Below are 16,562 nucleotides of genomic sequence, written 5' to 3'. Positions count from 1 at the left end.
CAGTCCAATATGTTCACCTCTGAACTGCAAAAGAGCTAGCGCTTAGCGTGGTTAGTGGCCAATGCTAATGCTGCTTCAGCAGTGCTAGCCAGGGTTATGAGCATGCTACAGGCCAATAATACTCACCTCTGAACTGCAAAAGATCTAGTGCTTAGTGCGGTTGGTGGCTAATGCTAATGCTGCTTCAGCAGTGCTAGCCGAGTTTAACAGCATGCTACAGGCCGATAATACTCACCTCTGAACGGCCAAAGATCTAGCGCTTAGTGCGGTTGGTGGCTAATGCTAATGCTGCTCCAGCAGTGCTAGCCGAGGTTAGCAGCACTACAGTCCAATATGTTCATCTCTGAACTGCGAAAGAGCTAGCGCTTAGTGCGGTTGGTGGCTAATGCTAACACTGCTGCAGCAGTGCTAGCCGAGTTTAACAGCATGCTACAGGCCGATAATACTCACCTCTGAACTGCAAAAGATCTAGCGCTTAGTGCGGTTGGTGGCTAATGCTAATGCTGCTTCAGCAGTGCTAGCCGAGGTCAGCAGCACTACAGTCCAATATATTCATCTCTGAACTGAGAAAGTACTAGTGTTTAGTGGCTAATGCTAATGTTGCTCCAGCAGTGCTAGCCAGGGTTATGAGCAGGCTACAGTCCGATAATACTCACCTCTGAACAGCGAAAGAGCTAGTGCTTATAGTGTGGCTAGCGGCTAATGGTAATACTGCTCCAGTCTCAAGTCTTAGTGCTGGAGAAACTTCACAGAAACTCCTGTATAACTCTGTACTTCAGCAGAGAGGCTTTACTGCTTCTTAATACCTGACTGATAGAAGTCATACATAAGGAGCACCAGATTATAAGGTGATTTTTAGAAAAATTTAAGGATTTTAGGTGCAAAAAATACAGTATAAAACCAACCAGATTTCCAATGTGGTCTCAGATGTTTTGACTCTACTTTACATCTATACATTACATTCAGTGAGTGTGTCAATAACCTGTTCTTCTGCTTCTGCTTTGAAGACAGCACTTACCTGGTAACTCCACCTAGTTGCTGTAGTTAGAGGCAGTTAGAGGCAGTTAGAAGGGGCAGTCGGACTGCTGTAAAGAACTTTGTGTTCCTCCGGCTCTTCTCTGATGGTCAGTGTTCGACCGCAGGGCCATTCTTGGCTGGATATTTCTGGGCAGTGGAACTAAACCTGACGTGTGAAAACACCAGATAGGAAACAGCAGTCCTGTGGTCAGATCTGACCGACGCTGGCCTTGGTGGAGGAGATCGTGAAGAAATCGTACCATAGATAAGAAACAGTGTGTTGGTAGGATATGACAACAGTCTTGCACACTCCCTGAGGGGCTTAGGGACAGCGCTGCTGTAAATGTTGACTCTTAAGTAGCTCTGGGATTGGGTGCCATTTGGACCTTAAAACTTTTGGAAAATTAAATATTGTTATTATAACTTTTTTTTCATGTTTTATTATGAAAGGGATATGTTGAATTGTTAAGAATTAATTTTGGTCAAGCTCAGCCATACAAATTGTAGCATTTATTTAAACGTTTTTATGAAGTCTTTGACCTAGGATGTCCACCCTGTTATGGACATATGCATAACTATTTGAAAGGCTTATGGTTTAAAATGTCCAAAACATTAATTATCTAGGAGCCAATATGTCCCTTTTTAGCTTTGAAGTATTTTTTTTTGTATTCTTTATGTTTAAAAACATATATTTTATCTTTCGTCTGAATTTTGATAGGGCCTTAATTAAATTATAGACAGAAAACCCATATATAACAGGGTGGACATAGCTGTAACAGGGTGGACAAATAACAAATAATAAATTATGTGATTAGAAATTATAAAAAAATTGTATTGATGTATTTTTCTTATCACATAAACATTGACAAAGAGATAATAAAGAAGGCTAACAATTATTAACAACAAGCAATCAAAAAACTATTGCTAAAAGCAGATTTCAAGCAGATTTCCCTATCTGTCTATCTCTACACCATTTCTCTACCTCTCTTTCTTTTTGAAGGTATTTTATTCTCCTTTCAGGATCAGAATCTCAGCGTTCCCTGTAACGCTTCGGTCTCTCTGCAGCACTTAAGGGCATTTTTTAAGAGATGAACACTTAATATCAATATTAAAAAATATATATTATTATTATTTAAACTAAACATAATAATAAAGCAACATAAAACACACATGCACTTCATAGATACATTATGATGTCCACCCTGTTATGTCTTTAGTGGTAACAGGGTGGACCATAACAGGGTGGACATTCTTATATAAAGTTATCCAGTGTGTGAGCAAAACCAGGCTAGCAAAATAGTGAGATTAGACAAAGTATGAGCGGACGTCAGAGAGAAAAACACATACATGGTCTGGACGGAAATAAAATACACAGAGAAACCCCCATAAAAGAGAAAATTACCCCAGAAACTTCCAAGAAACTAATTCCATTCAGATAGAGCTCACGTTCTCTGAGAAAATTATTCCCGTCCAGATGCATGTCTCTGAGTTTTAGCACATTTATTTGGACTGCTGACTGTCGACTGTTTTCAGGGTTTAAATCAGTCAGTGGCGCATCTATATTTTCTTCCGTCACGACCACCACAACCATCAGAGTAGATTTATTCATAAACTCTGACGCTATTTTAACAGCGAAGGTGCAAGGACTGTTGACGGGGTGAAAGATAGCAAAGAGCATCACAACGAGCCTCACACTGGATGTACGATAGAGCCTCTTGTGTTAGCTCTGGTTGTCTTGCCTTTGTAAGTTACCTCTCTGCCACCAAATATTCATTTTTTAAAATAATTTAATTTCTATTTTTTCCCTATTTTCTCCCCAATTTACAGTGCCAACTACCCAACCCACTCATTAGGACTCCCCCCTATTACTAGTGATGCCCCAACACACTAGGAGGGTGAAGACCAGCACATGGCTCCTCCGACACATGTGAAGTCAGACTCCGCCTCTTTTTGAACTGATGCTGATGCTGTAGCATTGCCGAGTTCTGATACATCAGCTCACAGACGCAGCCTTGTGCTGATCCACATCACCCTAGGAGTGATGAGGGGAAAGCGAAGAGCGCCATCTACTGTACTCTACACACCCAGAGAAAGCAAGACCAACTGTGCTCTCTCGGGGCTCAGGTAGCTGATGGCAATCTACATAAACAGGATTCGAACTGGCGATCTCCAAGTACTCATGTTTAACCAAATGTTATTTTAGATACATATATTTTACACACATTTTAGTTTCTTTTTAAACCCGTTTCTATTTGTTCTTAGTGCTGTGTGATAACTGCATGAAATTAAATGACAGTTAATTTTATAACAAGAAATAAAAATAAATATCTTACAAATAGTATTGTTTCTACAGCCACAATTTACACTCTACTGGGAGAGGTGTGCACACGCGCGCACACACACACACACACACACACACACACACACATACACACACATACACACACACACACACACAGATCAGGTGTATTCTTACTGAATGACCTTTGAGTCAGTGTCTGGTTGAGGAGCAGCTCAGCAGTGTAAACACAGACTCAAGTACTGACAAGTTCCATTCCACTGCAGAAACACACACACACACACACACACACACACACACACACACACTGAGAGAGGAGGCTGAAGTACACACGTCCCATACTTAAAAGTACAAAAGTACAAATACTCCAATTAGAAAATACTTTGCTAAAAGTACATTTACATTGATTACTCTAGTAAAAATATAAAGTGTAAAAAAAGTGTAAAAAATAGTTTAAGGTCAGACTTACTGCAAACTCAGCTCTGCCTGAAATCTCCAGTCTCAGGACTACATTTCCCAGAATGCATCACACACTGACATCTCAATACGACACCTCCAGGAAGTAGATCACCTGAATTCTAAACACCGGTTGATGTGCATTGATTACTCTAGTAGAATTATAAAGTACACACACTGTAAAGTGTACCTAAAATAAAAATAAAGTGAGGCTTCTAATTTCTTGCTTTTTGGTAATTTCTTGTTTTTTTGCTTATAGATGAATAATATACTACAAGTCTGAGTGTATTTATGGTCAAACTAACATTTTAATGCTTTTCTTTTCTTTATACAGCAAAAACTTAAACTAGCAGAAATTAAATAATAAGTTAAACAAAGCTAGAAAATAAAAACTGGCTCCCCAAATTTAAAATCAGCACCCCAATACTAAAGTAAAACACAGATATATAAAAAAAATCTACTTATTTACAGTAACCAAGTATTTATACTTCATTACTCGCCACCTCCACACACACACACAGAGGTGGCTCAAGTACACCTATGTATGTAAAAGTATTAAGTACTCCAATTATAAAATACTTTAGTAAAAGGTAATGTGCATTGATCACTCTAGTAAAAGTACACACATTGCAATGTGTACTTAAAATAAAAAAATATTTCTTAATTTTAAAACAGGTCTTGATTTGTTTTGCTTATAAATTAATTGACACTGAAGTATAAATCATAATTCATTTTAATTTGATTATTAGGTTCTTAGTTCAGTATTATTCATTTAATATTTTCTCATCAATCTTATCCTTTTATTTTACATTTTCTATTTTCTTTATTATTTTATATTTTATAAATTCTTTACTTTTAATGTATCAATTTTTTATGGTAATTTTGTTTTATATGTTTTTATTTTTATATACATATTTTAATGATCTATATTGAATGTTTATTCAAAATATGTATTTTTTTTATTTCCTTATTATTTCTAACTTTAGTTATTCTTATTTAATTGTTTATTTCTTATTTTAGCGCTTATCTTAGTTCCTTATTATTTTTTATAATTTTGTATTATTGCTTTTTAACTTATATTAATTACTTTCTTTTATTATTATTACTATTGTTTTTGTTGTACTATGTAAAAGTTAGTTTTAGCTTAATTTTAACTGTTTTTTTTGTAGTATTCATTTTATCTCTTTTTTGATCTTAATTTCTTCTCAATTAAAGCAAGTTTCATTATTGTTAATATTATATTATTATTTTTATCTATTTTTATCTTTTTATTCACTTTTATTCTTTGTTGCGTCAATCCATGTTTTTTTTTTTTTTTTAATTCTCGACTATTTTGAAAATGAGGTTTGCCCTCAAGGTACTTCCCAGTCAAAATAAAGGTTGATTGATTGGTTGACAGTTTATTTAAATGTTTTAATCCCTTTAAAACTTTAAATGCCCAGCTGTATCGTAAAATACACATATAAAACATATATACAGGTGGAAACTTCTGACTTTGCTTCAGTCTTTTAATCAACTTCTGCACAAAAGCATAAGAATAACGAACGTATGGCAACTTTACAGAACAGCAGGAGCAGGAGTTCACAGGGAATTCTGGGAAAAAACCTGATATACATAAAATACATATAATTATAAACTCAAAACAGATCAGACAACAACAAAATGCATGGTGGTAAGTGCGGAGGATTGGTGGGTGGGAGGAAGGGGGCGGAGCTATCTATATACAGTGTGTTGGTCCCTGAAGAAACGGACACTGAGTGCGTTTACATGCATTTAATAATAATAATAATCTGATTACTGCAGTAATCTGATCAATATCAGCGTGTTTACATTAACTTGGGTAAATCAGATAATGAAAAAAACTCAGAATTTACATGATTCAGACAATAATCCGATTTTTGCTTTGCAACCAGCCAATAAACTCCAGATTAAGATGCGACAAACGACAAAAATCTGATTACAGAGCTACAGTCCAGCTCTCTTTATAAGATTTCAGGCCTGACTGCAAACTGGAAAAATTAACTGGAGTCATTCTTATCTTATCTAATGCACATACTGAAAATTGGCAGAATACTCCGGTTAAGAGTATGCACACACTAACTAAAAAATCCAAGATAATTATGATTTGTTAATCAGATTTATGGACCTTACTCTGACCTGAGAAATCAGAAAATACCCCGGTTAAAAGTATGCTGTGCATGCGCTAAAATCTGATTATGGAGCTAAAATCTGCACATACTGAAAAGAAAGAAAAAAAAAAAAAAAAAAAAAAAAAAAAAAAATCGCAGAATACTCCGGTTTAGAGTATGCACAAACTAGCTAAGAAATCCAAGATATAATCGGAAATCAGATTTATGGAGCTTACTCTGATCTGAAAAATTACAGAATACTCCGGTTAAGAGTATGCGGTGCATGCACTAAGAAATCTGATTACTGAGTTTCAATTCAGATCTCCATCAGATTTCTTTTACAAAGCAATTCCATGATTTTAGGCTCAACATCAAATTGGAAAAATTGACTGGAGTCATTCTTAGTTTCTCTAATATCCAATCTTCTGGATCACTTATGCACATACTGAAAAATCGCAGAATACTCCGCTTAAGAGTATGCATGCACTAAATAAGCACTAAATCTGATTACCGAACAAAAATACAGCTCTCTCTATTTCTCTTGGATTTTCTGATAGCAGCAGGGCCTGTTTTTATCTAAGCACATACAGAAAAATCACGGAATACTCCGGTTAAGAGTATGCAAGCACTGATTGCGAAATCAGAAATCGGATTACCGAACTAAAATATAGCTCTTATTCTTTAAATCTGATATTTAGACCTCATTCTCACTCTGATCTGAGAAATTGGAGAATACTTTGGTAAGAAATCTGATTATTGAGCTAAAATCCTGCCCTATTTATCAGATTTCTTCCACAAATGTTCACTTACACAGCAGCAGGGTCTGTTTTCACTCATGTGCATACTGTAAAAATCGTGGAATACTCCGGTTAAGAGTATGCAGTACATGCATTGAGTAAGAAATCAGATTCTTTAATCAGATTTTTAGACCTCATTCTGACCTAAGAAATCAGAGTATCAATCAGAGTATGCCGTTGACTACTTATATAATCAGATAACTAAACTGCAGAAATCTGATTATGGATTATAAATGATCAGATTATTATATATTTGTGTGCATGTAAACACAGTCGCTGTTGTGTCCGACAGCTTTTCACATTTGTTAAATTTGTTTTAACAAAAACTAACAGTAGTACAGGAGTTCCCTGATCAGATTACAGACATTATAACAGTCATATAATATACAATAAAATAACAAAGCAAAATAAGTGTACACTTAATAATAACATAAATGTATTTAAATTCACATTCATTCACACACACGCCAACATACACACACACACACACACACACTCTATTCTCAAGTGCTCACATGGTAGATCTACCAATCGACAGGTCAGTGCTGTGGTTACACACCCTGACGGAAGAAGAAGGCTCTTTTTTTTGTTATATATTTAACACAACCACAAAAAAGCATGCAGTACCCTTGAGAACAGACTGAACTCAAATAACTCAGGGTAAATTAACTCAGGGTAAATTAACACAGGGTAAATAAAAAAATAATACAAAAAAAAATAAAATAAAATACAGACAGACCATTGGAAAACATGCATATGTGCTCAGCTCAGGCAGTTAAACCCAACATTCCCCAACCTGTAAAGATAATTTTACGAATAATCTGTAAACAGCAGGACGAGACCTGTGGAATAAGTTCAAAAATATACAGCGAAAAAACACCCGTTTCCTCTTAACTACAGGACTCCACCTTTATGCATAGAAGAGCAGCTAGAAAAATGAAACGAAAGAAAAAAAAATCATCAATATCAATATTTTTTACGAAAAACGTAAGACGATATGTTTAGCGCTGGCTAAAAATACAAAATGTACAAAAATCCTCCCGAAAAAAAAAAAAAAAAAAAAAAAAAAAAACCTAATTTACACAAACGTCCCCATGCAGGCAAGTGAACACAGCATTTTTTATTTTATAAGACTGTGTTATAAACCGACTATTGTTATTATTATCAATATCATTATTATTATTATTATTATTATTAAAGATTAAAGACTATTAACAACTGCCCTATACCCACACTGTGTATTCATGTTTATATAAACAGTAGCAAATATCAAAATATCACAACAGTATCACATATCCTCATCACATTGTATTTTTAGGACATAATCCTATTGAGAAAAAATAAAAAATGAAGAAAAAAAAATAATAATAATTGAGAGTATATTCTTAAAAATATTCTCCCCCAAAAAAAAAAAAAAGAAAATTCACCCACAGTGATGATTTGAGCGTATCCTCAATCCACAATCCTCACTTATCACTTTAAAGAGGGAATTCACTTACTTTTTTGTTTTATTTTCTATAATAATTAATATTTTCTGCACAATTCAGTAGATATAATGTGAACAGAGTAATTCAGATTACTTTGAAGCGAATTATTTGCAGACGTCTAAAGTCATACAAGTTACATAAATATATAAGTGCATAATTCATTTATGGTAGATATATCCACAGTCATATCAGAATATTATGACCACATTCTTGTTTTTGACACTTTGTAGTTCTATAACTGTAGTGGTTGTGTGGCGCAGTGGATAACACCACTGTCTGGTTGACTGAATGGTGTGCTTCACCAATACGAGTCCTTGGGCTAGACTCCTAACACTAAATTATTATTATAGAACTATAAAGTGTCCTATATGATTAGTAGAGCTGATATGATGAACAATGGGTTTACAGAGTACTCCAGTTAAGAGTATGCCTGCAGTGACTACGAGATCCGAGCTGGATTTTAGCTTAGTATTCAGATTTCTGATTTCTTAAGCTCTATATTTACAGACTCTTTATTTGTAGTCCTGTATCTGAGGTCCTGAGTATTAAATAACAGGGTAAAAGGAGGATAACAATATATAAATATATAATAAGTATACAGAAAAACAGTGGATCTATTGGATAAAATGGGCAATGGGTGTAGAAACAAGGAGGTGGTCATAATGTTTTGATATGTCTATGCAGTATATTGAGGGTGTGGTTCTGTCTGGCAAAATATAAATAGTCCCAAATGACAAATAACATATAATGATAATTATTATTATGCTTTTGTTTTCCTTTTGTAAATTTGTCACTTTTATATTATTTAAATTTCTTGATTACGTCTTGTTATTTTTCCTCTATAACAAACTTATATAACAAATTTCACCCAATCCCTGACTCACTAACTCTCTATATCACTAAATCACTGAAAGATGCAGAAATTTTAACAAAATGAACAAAGTGAAAAATAGTGAACTTCCCCTTTAAGAGATGCTACATGAAAATGCAGATCAAATTCATGTACACTTTTAACATCCGTGGAATCATCTCGTAATAAACAGAATTCTGTACATATATAACGTCCGTGTTCCAGCCTGTGCATCGACTGAAACAGCAGAATCAGAAACACATCCTGATTACCATGAAACAGTTACCATTAGCGTTAGCGCTAATGCTAACGATAACGTCATCTATCGCAGGTAATCTGCTTCGTCTCTTGCTGATGAACTTCCAGGGCGGTCGCCTGGCATCCGTGCCTGTCTCCTTGGTTCTGTACCATGTCCTGAGACTTGCAAACCTTTGTGGTCCCACAGTGTAACCATAGTCATGACAAGACAGTAGTTATTGATGTTACTGATGTTACTGATGTTATTATCACAGTAGTAGACGATGTGCAGGCACTTGGTATTGCATTATATTCAAATATAGGCTGTGTATATATTTGATCGTGTGGCGCTACAGGGCACACGCCGTGGCTCTGTATTGTCTCTGTATCGCCTGTATTGTCCATTTGCCTCCTTATTTTTCAGTGTTTCAGATATTCCACATATTCAGATCCACAAGTTCTGACATTGATTGACAGGAAGAATCAGATTCAAACAAACAAACAAACAAACTGGTGCTTTGGTCCAAATCATGTTCCCGTTTGGCGACGGCTCTACAGTCTTTACTCAAGCGACAGTATCGACCTGGCCGTTGGCTTCCTCGTGACCGGGACTTGTGGTGGCATCGTCGGTGCCACTGCTGACCCTTATTTCGGAGTCTTCCTCCTTCAGACCCTCGTACATGTCCTCTGCAGCCTCTGCGAAGTTCTGGGCTTGGGCATCCGAGAGATTGTTGCCGGGGTCTTCCTCCAGTTTGACGTTCATGCTGTTAAAGGCAAATGGAGGACTGTGGCTGTAAACTCCGGCGGGGGCTTGGCTGACACCGTGCACCTTCTTCAAGTGCTTCTCCAGTGTGGCATAAACAGTGAAGGGCACTGAACAAAGCTGGCAATGGAATGGCGCTCTGGAGCCTCTGGCACCGTGAGTTTTCATGTGGCGGGTGAGCTTGCTGCTCTGGGCGCAGGCGTAACTGCAGAGGCCGCACCGGTACGGGCGTTCGCCGGTGTGGCTCCGCCGGTGCACCGTCAGGTTGCTGCTGTTGCGGAACCTCTTTCCGCAAAACTCGCAAGCTTCTTCTCGCTTCTTCCTGCCAGATCCATTGCTGGCAGGCCTCCTATCGTTGTCCTGCTGCCACTCCTGCACCATGTCTACGCCTTCCACCTCGGCTTCCCTTTCGTTTTCTCGCTCCGGGCGCTTCGGGGTGCAGTTTCCGCTGGCGATGCCGCTCTCTCCGCTGCCACCAGTCTCCACGCTCTCTATCGAACCTTCCGATGGACTGGAATAAGGCGAAGGCTGCTGTGGCTCTCCGTGCGATTCCTCATCATGCCCTGCCTCCACTTGTGGCTGGTAGAGCCTAAGCAAGCTGTGGCCTGAGGCTCCAGACTGTGAAGTTAGCAGCATCAAGCCTGGACCTGCCACAGACGAATGCTTGCTGAGGTCAAGGTCAGCCCGGTGATTCCCTAAACTAGCCGAAGAACCGTCTCCAACCGCCTGTTGAGACAAAGAGATCTGGACATTTCCAACATCATCTGTTCCAGCCTCTTGAGCCTGTAGTGAGGCGGCAGCACGCCGGTGGCTCCTCATATGGCGCGCCAGTTCGCCGCTCTGGGCGAAAGTGAGCTGGCACCTGCCGCAGTGGTAGGGCCTCTCACAGGCATGCGTGCGACGATGGGCGGACAGGCTGCGAAGGGACTGGAAGCTCTGGCCGCAAATCTCGCAGGAGAAGGTTCCCAGAACAGAGGGCGGCGTGGAATGAGGGAAAGGCGAAGCAGCAGGTGGAGACGGCGACGGGGAGGGAACGACCCCGCCGTTACCGCAGCTGACCTCTGCCAGGCGCTGAAGACACAGGGAGAAGTTCAGGCCCTGAAGATCCCGCCCTGCCGGAGACGGAGCGGAGGGTTGCTGGGGGCGAGGCGGCTGAGGAGCGCGAGGTAAGCGTTTGGAGGTCGAGTGGAAGGCAGAGGCCAGAGTGGCGCCTAGGTGGCGAGGGTCCATCGTGGCTGCTGGTTTGGACGCCTCTGGCATGTGATTGCCATCCACTTGATAGAGGTTCAGGGAATGGACGTGCTGGGCATGCTGGAGGAGCGCCCATGCGTTGGGCAGCACACATTCACACACCTGGCAGGTGAAACTGGACGGCTCATCTGAAAATAAACAACAAAAATATATCTACGGATTAGAAATTGATATTCTACCTGTGTTGAATTAAACAGAATGAAACAGTTCTGGTCCAAACAATCGTATATATGTTAAGAATCATACCAGGATGTCATTTTGGCTGTTGTAGTCCTGTTTCCACTGTTTTAATCTGCCAGTTGTTTCTTATATATATGGACTAATCTACTTTTTCTTGAGAATATTCTAAAATGTGTAAAAGCATCGGGACAGGGTTGGATTGGTCTGTTCTAGAGCTTAGATTGGGCCCAAAAAATCCAGTTCGACCCGGCCCAAGCCTGACCAGTCATTATGAGCCAGAGCCTGATTTAAACTCACTGTATGTATTGTGATTATAACGCTATAGCGTAGTGGTGGAAAATCTCAACCTGGTACGGGCCAAGGTAGGGCATGTCTGGCTGAGGCAAAGAATGTAAACTCTAGTCTGTTCTGTGTATGTGTTTGCACAATTCAATAAAACAAAAATTTAACCCCAATATTAAACTTAGCATAATGCCAAATGACATACCGCTAATGCAAGAGAGCTTCACACAACAAAAAAGTGATGATTAATTGGTAAAAGATCTGACCTCTGACCTGTATATGTGTGGATTAAACGACTACATTACTGTGAATAAATAAGCAAAGCATGTGTTCTTATGCAATCATAATCATAATAGAGTATATATTGAAACCAATTCAAGATATACTTTCCTCTTCTTAATCAGGCATACTAAAAAAAATGAACCAATCGCACAACCCCACACATGGGAACAGGAGCAGATAGCTGGATAGCTTACCCACATCAGAGGGTAAAATAACCTTACTAGGACATTCCTCATCACCACTATATTCCAGCATGCCCCCTGTCTCACCCTCTCACCACCCTCTACAGGTATCATGAATAAGAATGACGAAGCAAAATGCAAAGCAGGGGCCACCCGAACAGGCACGGCCAGTCCAGTAAGGAAATCACATCCCTCAGGGCCTAAGGTCATGTGCAGGAACGCTCACTGATAACCAGACAGACAGTTCTCAGGATCACGGAGCGCGAAACTGAAAGAACAGCAGCAGCAGCAGCAGCAGCAGGAGGAGGAGGAGGAGGAGGCTGTAACTCACGTCACGCCGGTTCATTTGTGTAGGGCAAAAAAACAGGTTCAACAGCAAACACAAAAGTAGGGCAAACTGCAGTCTGAGGGCTAATAAAAACTTATTATGGGCCTGCAGACTGCAGAGCGACGGGTGTCTGACAGGAAATCAGCTGCTGAACGTGTGCACTATCAAATCAATCGATCAATTAAACCCTGGAAAAAGAAAAGTGAATCAAAAATAAATAAATGGTGGTGAGGATAGGCTGGGATCTCCCTTGGATTTCCCTTAAGGCAGGGGTGTCCAGAATTAGACTTTTAGACTCTTTGGCCTGTTTTCTGTGCTACAACTGCGCATTCTTGCTGCTTTTAGCCTCTTTGGCCCGTTTTTTGACACCTAGTGTTTATACTTTGAATTTCACATTATAAAAACCTACTTTCATTTTATTTCTAAAATACCTTGCGGGCCACTTTTAAAAAGGAAACGTAGTTTGATACAGCAGGCCGTAGTTTGGACACCCCTGCCTTAAGGCCACAAAGAGTTACAATTGAGCCTTACCTCAGTAACCTTGCCTAGCTAGGGGAGAAATATTTCAATAATTGTGATTGAATGGGAAATATAAACTTAAAGGAGAACTCCAGTGTAAAATGTATAAAAAAAAAAAAAAAAAAAAGACTTTCAGTGTAGTAAAACATGATAAAAAAGTACTAAAATTTATAGAACAGCACACCTCCGCTCTCCCACAGCGTTTTGAGATCCAGTATTTTTGTGCTTTTTGCCCAGCACTCTTTAAAACGGCCGCTTCAGGGCATGTTTTGCCCAGATAAGTCGCTTTTTACACTATTATTCAGGCTAAAAGTAGCTCCACAACCGATTGGTAGAATCCGGAGAGTCCAGACAATTAAAACAAGGCATTAATAACTTAAAAAGTGCACAAAAAGCTTATTAAAAAACACTGTTTTCAACCCTGAACGCCGCCATAACGGTACTAATAAAGACAGGCATATATACACAGAAGCCGCATAGCTTTGTTAAAAAACATAATACAAAGTATTTCAGCATGAAAGCAGGTATTTATAATATGTGACAGCATCCTGAATCATAACTACATCTCTGCTGTTTGTAACAAACCAAACCGTGTGAAAATCAGGTAAAAATTGGTAGAGTTGTGATTATTATAGGTGTATTAAACACCTTCCTCAGTGTAAATAAATGCACCAGGAAGCAGACTATGCGAAGTCTATGTATATATATGTCTATGTCATTATCAGTACAGTGATGGCGGTGCTCGGAGCTGAAGCTAGTGCCACAAGACGCAAACAGTGGTGTTTAATAAGCTTCTTCTGCACTTTTTAAGTTATTAATGCCTCGTTTTAAATGTCAGGCCTCTCTGGATTCTAGTAAGGAGGTGTGGAGCTACTTTGAGCTGGATAACGGTGTAAAAAAACGATTTATCAGGGCTAAATATGCCCCAAAGCTGCCGGTTTGGGCAAAAAAGCACAAAATTACTGGATCTCAGAAAGCTGCCGGAGAGCAGAAGTGTGCTATTCAACAAAGGTAAGTACTTTTTATAGGACTCTGTGGGCGTGGCCTAAGCCTTTGTTCTTAATGTCCTTATTTTTCCCCTTGCATTACTTTTATACTTTTAGTAAAAGTGTAAAAGTACTGGTTTCAAAACTAATTAAAGAGTAAAAAGCTTGAGTTGCTACTTCTACAGTTTCTACAGAAGTATTTTATTAAACCCTGGTATCTACATTATACTTTTCTACCTACAGAGTAATGAATAGTAATACTTTTCACAACTTTTTATGTATGCTAGCCCACTGCAAAATATCTTGTATATCTCAAATAGATTCTTCTATCCTGATAGAATCTCAGAATAGAAATCAATTCATGATGCATTGTGTGTCTACAGATATACTGTACTCTCTAAGCAGTCACGATAAAAAATGAACCAATCACGCAACCCCACACGTGGCAACTGGAGCAGATAGCTTCCACCACTGCAGCACCAGGTCTCCTTGAAGTGAACCCGAGACCATTCCCAGATTTCAGTAGGACCATTTCAGGAGGTAATGGCAGACTCCAAAACTGGTTTCACACTTCACCAAACAAACTTTCAACTTTCAAACCTTTGAAGCAAGTGCTTATGGATCTGGAAAAAAATGCGAGCTTAAAACCAGCTTTTACACTTAAACAAATGTACCCAAGTCATGAAGCAAGCTTTCTTGGGGCCAGAATAAATACACTAGTGTGAAAGTATGCCAAATTAAACACAAACACTGGTGCTCCGGTCTGTAGACAGGCTTAAAACAGCTTTTATACTTGACCAAAGAAACCAAAACCACAACCAAAAATCATGATCTCACCTGGGTCTGGGAAATAACGCTAGTGTGACAAAATGTGCTAAATCAGGAGCTCAGTGCTCTGGACCACTCGCTCACTCACTTGAGCTAAATGGCTGTTCAGGTGCAGTTTAACCTGATTTATTACCCAGATTATTACGACAGCTATTAACTAATGCTAATCTTTACTGCTGCTGCTGCATGCTGAGCTGTTTTTCCACTGAACTCCACGTAGCGACTTTGTTGAAACGCTGTGTTTGAAAGTGCAGCATTTAATGTTAAAGCAACTTCACAGAACCTTTTTGCTGTATTCATTTTATTTTATTGCTCTCATTCCAGACAGTTCTGACCAATCAGAGACGACATTGTGCTCATGTGGTTTTTGTTGGGGTGCATTTTGGAGCGTTTAAGATTTCACCTGTGTGAAAACAAACCATACCAAGGAAGAAATGCTTAAATGAATGAACTTATCAACTTAATCTGATCAAAGAAACAAACTACAGGTGTGAAAATGCTTTAAAAAAACCTTTGACCAAATGTCAAAACGAACATTTGGATTAAGCTTAAACTAAAAAATGTAAAAATGTACCAAATACAGGTGTCAATAATTTTAATTGAATTCTGGGATTGAAAACACTTATAGAGCAACAAAAATACACTAAAATGGGGTGCTGAGTGGTTTAGCGGTTTGATGAGGAGATTGCTGGTTTGAATTCAGGTTATGTAGCTTGCCATCAGCTGCCGGAGCCTCGTTCTCTCTGGGTGGGTACAGTAGATGCCGCTCTTTCACCTCACTCATCACACTCCTAGGGTGATGTGGATCAGCACAAGGCTGCATCTGTGAGCTGCTGTATCAGAATCGAGTCGCTGCGCTTTCCTCCAAATTTATTTATTTTTTAATTCTAATTTTCTCCCATTTTTCTCCCTGTCTAGTTAGCTAGGGCTGATGTACCAAATCCAGAGATCACTTCTCAGACTCAAAAACATCGAGAAGTACTCCTGGGTCCGTAAAAAAGCTAAAGCTACAGCTAAAGTACCCAAAGAAGGAGACAAAGGCAGACGAAGCATCACCAGTTTTCTTCTTTCTCCAGACTGAAGACATTTTCGAATATGGCGAGTTTTGTCTGGCTTTTTCCGAGAGCCACTCACCAATTAAGCGGCAAATTGCTAATTAGCGGAACGGGGGAAACGAAGGCTTTATGCAAATGAGGCCTGAGTCAGCCTCCTTGATAAATGGGGCCTCTCTGCATAAATCAAAAACGAGGAAAGAGGATCCCGAAAACTGAAGGGAGAACGCATTTCATTTTTGCATTCCCCTGCCAAAGGGCTCAGGGGCTGAATGGTATAAGCCTCTTTCATGTCTCCTCTCTCTCAAAACCCTGTATTTTATTCGGATGGGGGGAGGAGGAGGAGGAGGAATAGAAGATTAAAAAGTGTCTCTGCCTTTTCCCCTCCGTCTACGGCTCCGGGGCTGGAGAGGAGCACGTCTCACAGCTGAAGATCTGCCTTTGAGCCTCGGGGAGGGAGGTTGAAAGGCAGAGAGAGAGTCGGAGAAAAAAGAGAGAGAGAGAGAGAGAGAGTCTGAAAAGAGAGAGAGAGACTGAAAAGAGAGAGAGAGAGTCGAAGAGGGGGAATAAGTTCAACTTAGCAACAAAGAAGAGACGAGCAGAGAGATACACGACAACGAAGAAGCTCCACATATCA

The 16,562-nt window shown here is 39.3% G+C and overlaps 1 protein-coding gene across 2 annotated transcripts in view; it reads right to left on the bottom strand.

Moving 5' to 3' along the window:
• Window positions 1-5,259: 5,259 nt before the first annotated feature.
• znf296 (zinc finger protein 296) overlaps window positions 5,260-16,562 on the bottom strand; it is a 29,726-nt gene continuing 18,423 nt past the window's right edge. The window contains exons 3-4 of one of the 2 annotated variants that reach the window (XR_007440779.1): window positions 5,720-11,414; window positions 5,260-5,562 (exon numbers count right to left, since the gene is read on the bottom strand). Coding sequence is in view for 1 of the 2 variants with exons in the window: in XM_007240045.4 (XP_007240107.3) it covers window positions 9,838-11,414 (1,577 nt within the window). In the remaining variant the exon portion in view is untranslated. Of the gene's footprint in view, window positions 11,415-16,562 lie in introns of both variants that reach the window. The other variant, XM_007240045.4, reaches the window with a different exon arrangement.

The sequence above is a fragment of the Astyanax mexicanus genome, chromosome 9 (genome assembly GCF_023375975.1).
Source record: "Astyanax mexicanus isolate ESR-SI-001 chromosome 9, AstMex3_surface, whole genome shotgun sequence".
NCBI classification, from domain to species: domain Eukaryota; kingdom Metazoa; phylum Chordata; class Actinopteri; order Characiformes; family Acestrorhamphidae; genus Astyanax; species Astyanax mexicanus.
This window is presented reverse-complemented; position numbering and strand designations above follow the sequence as displayed.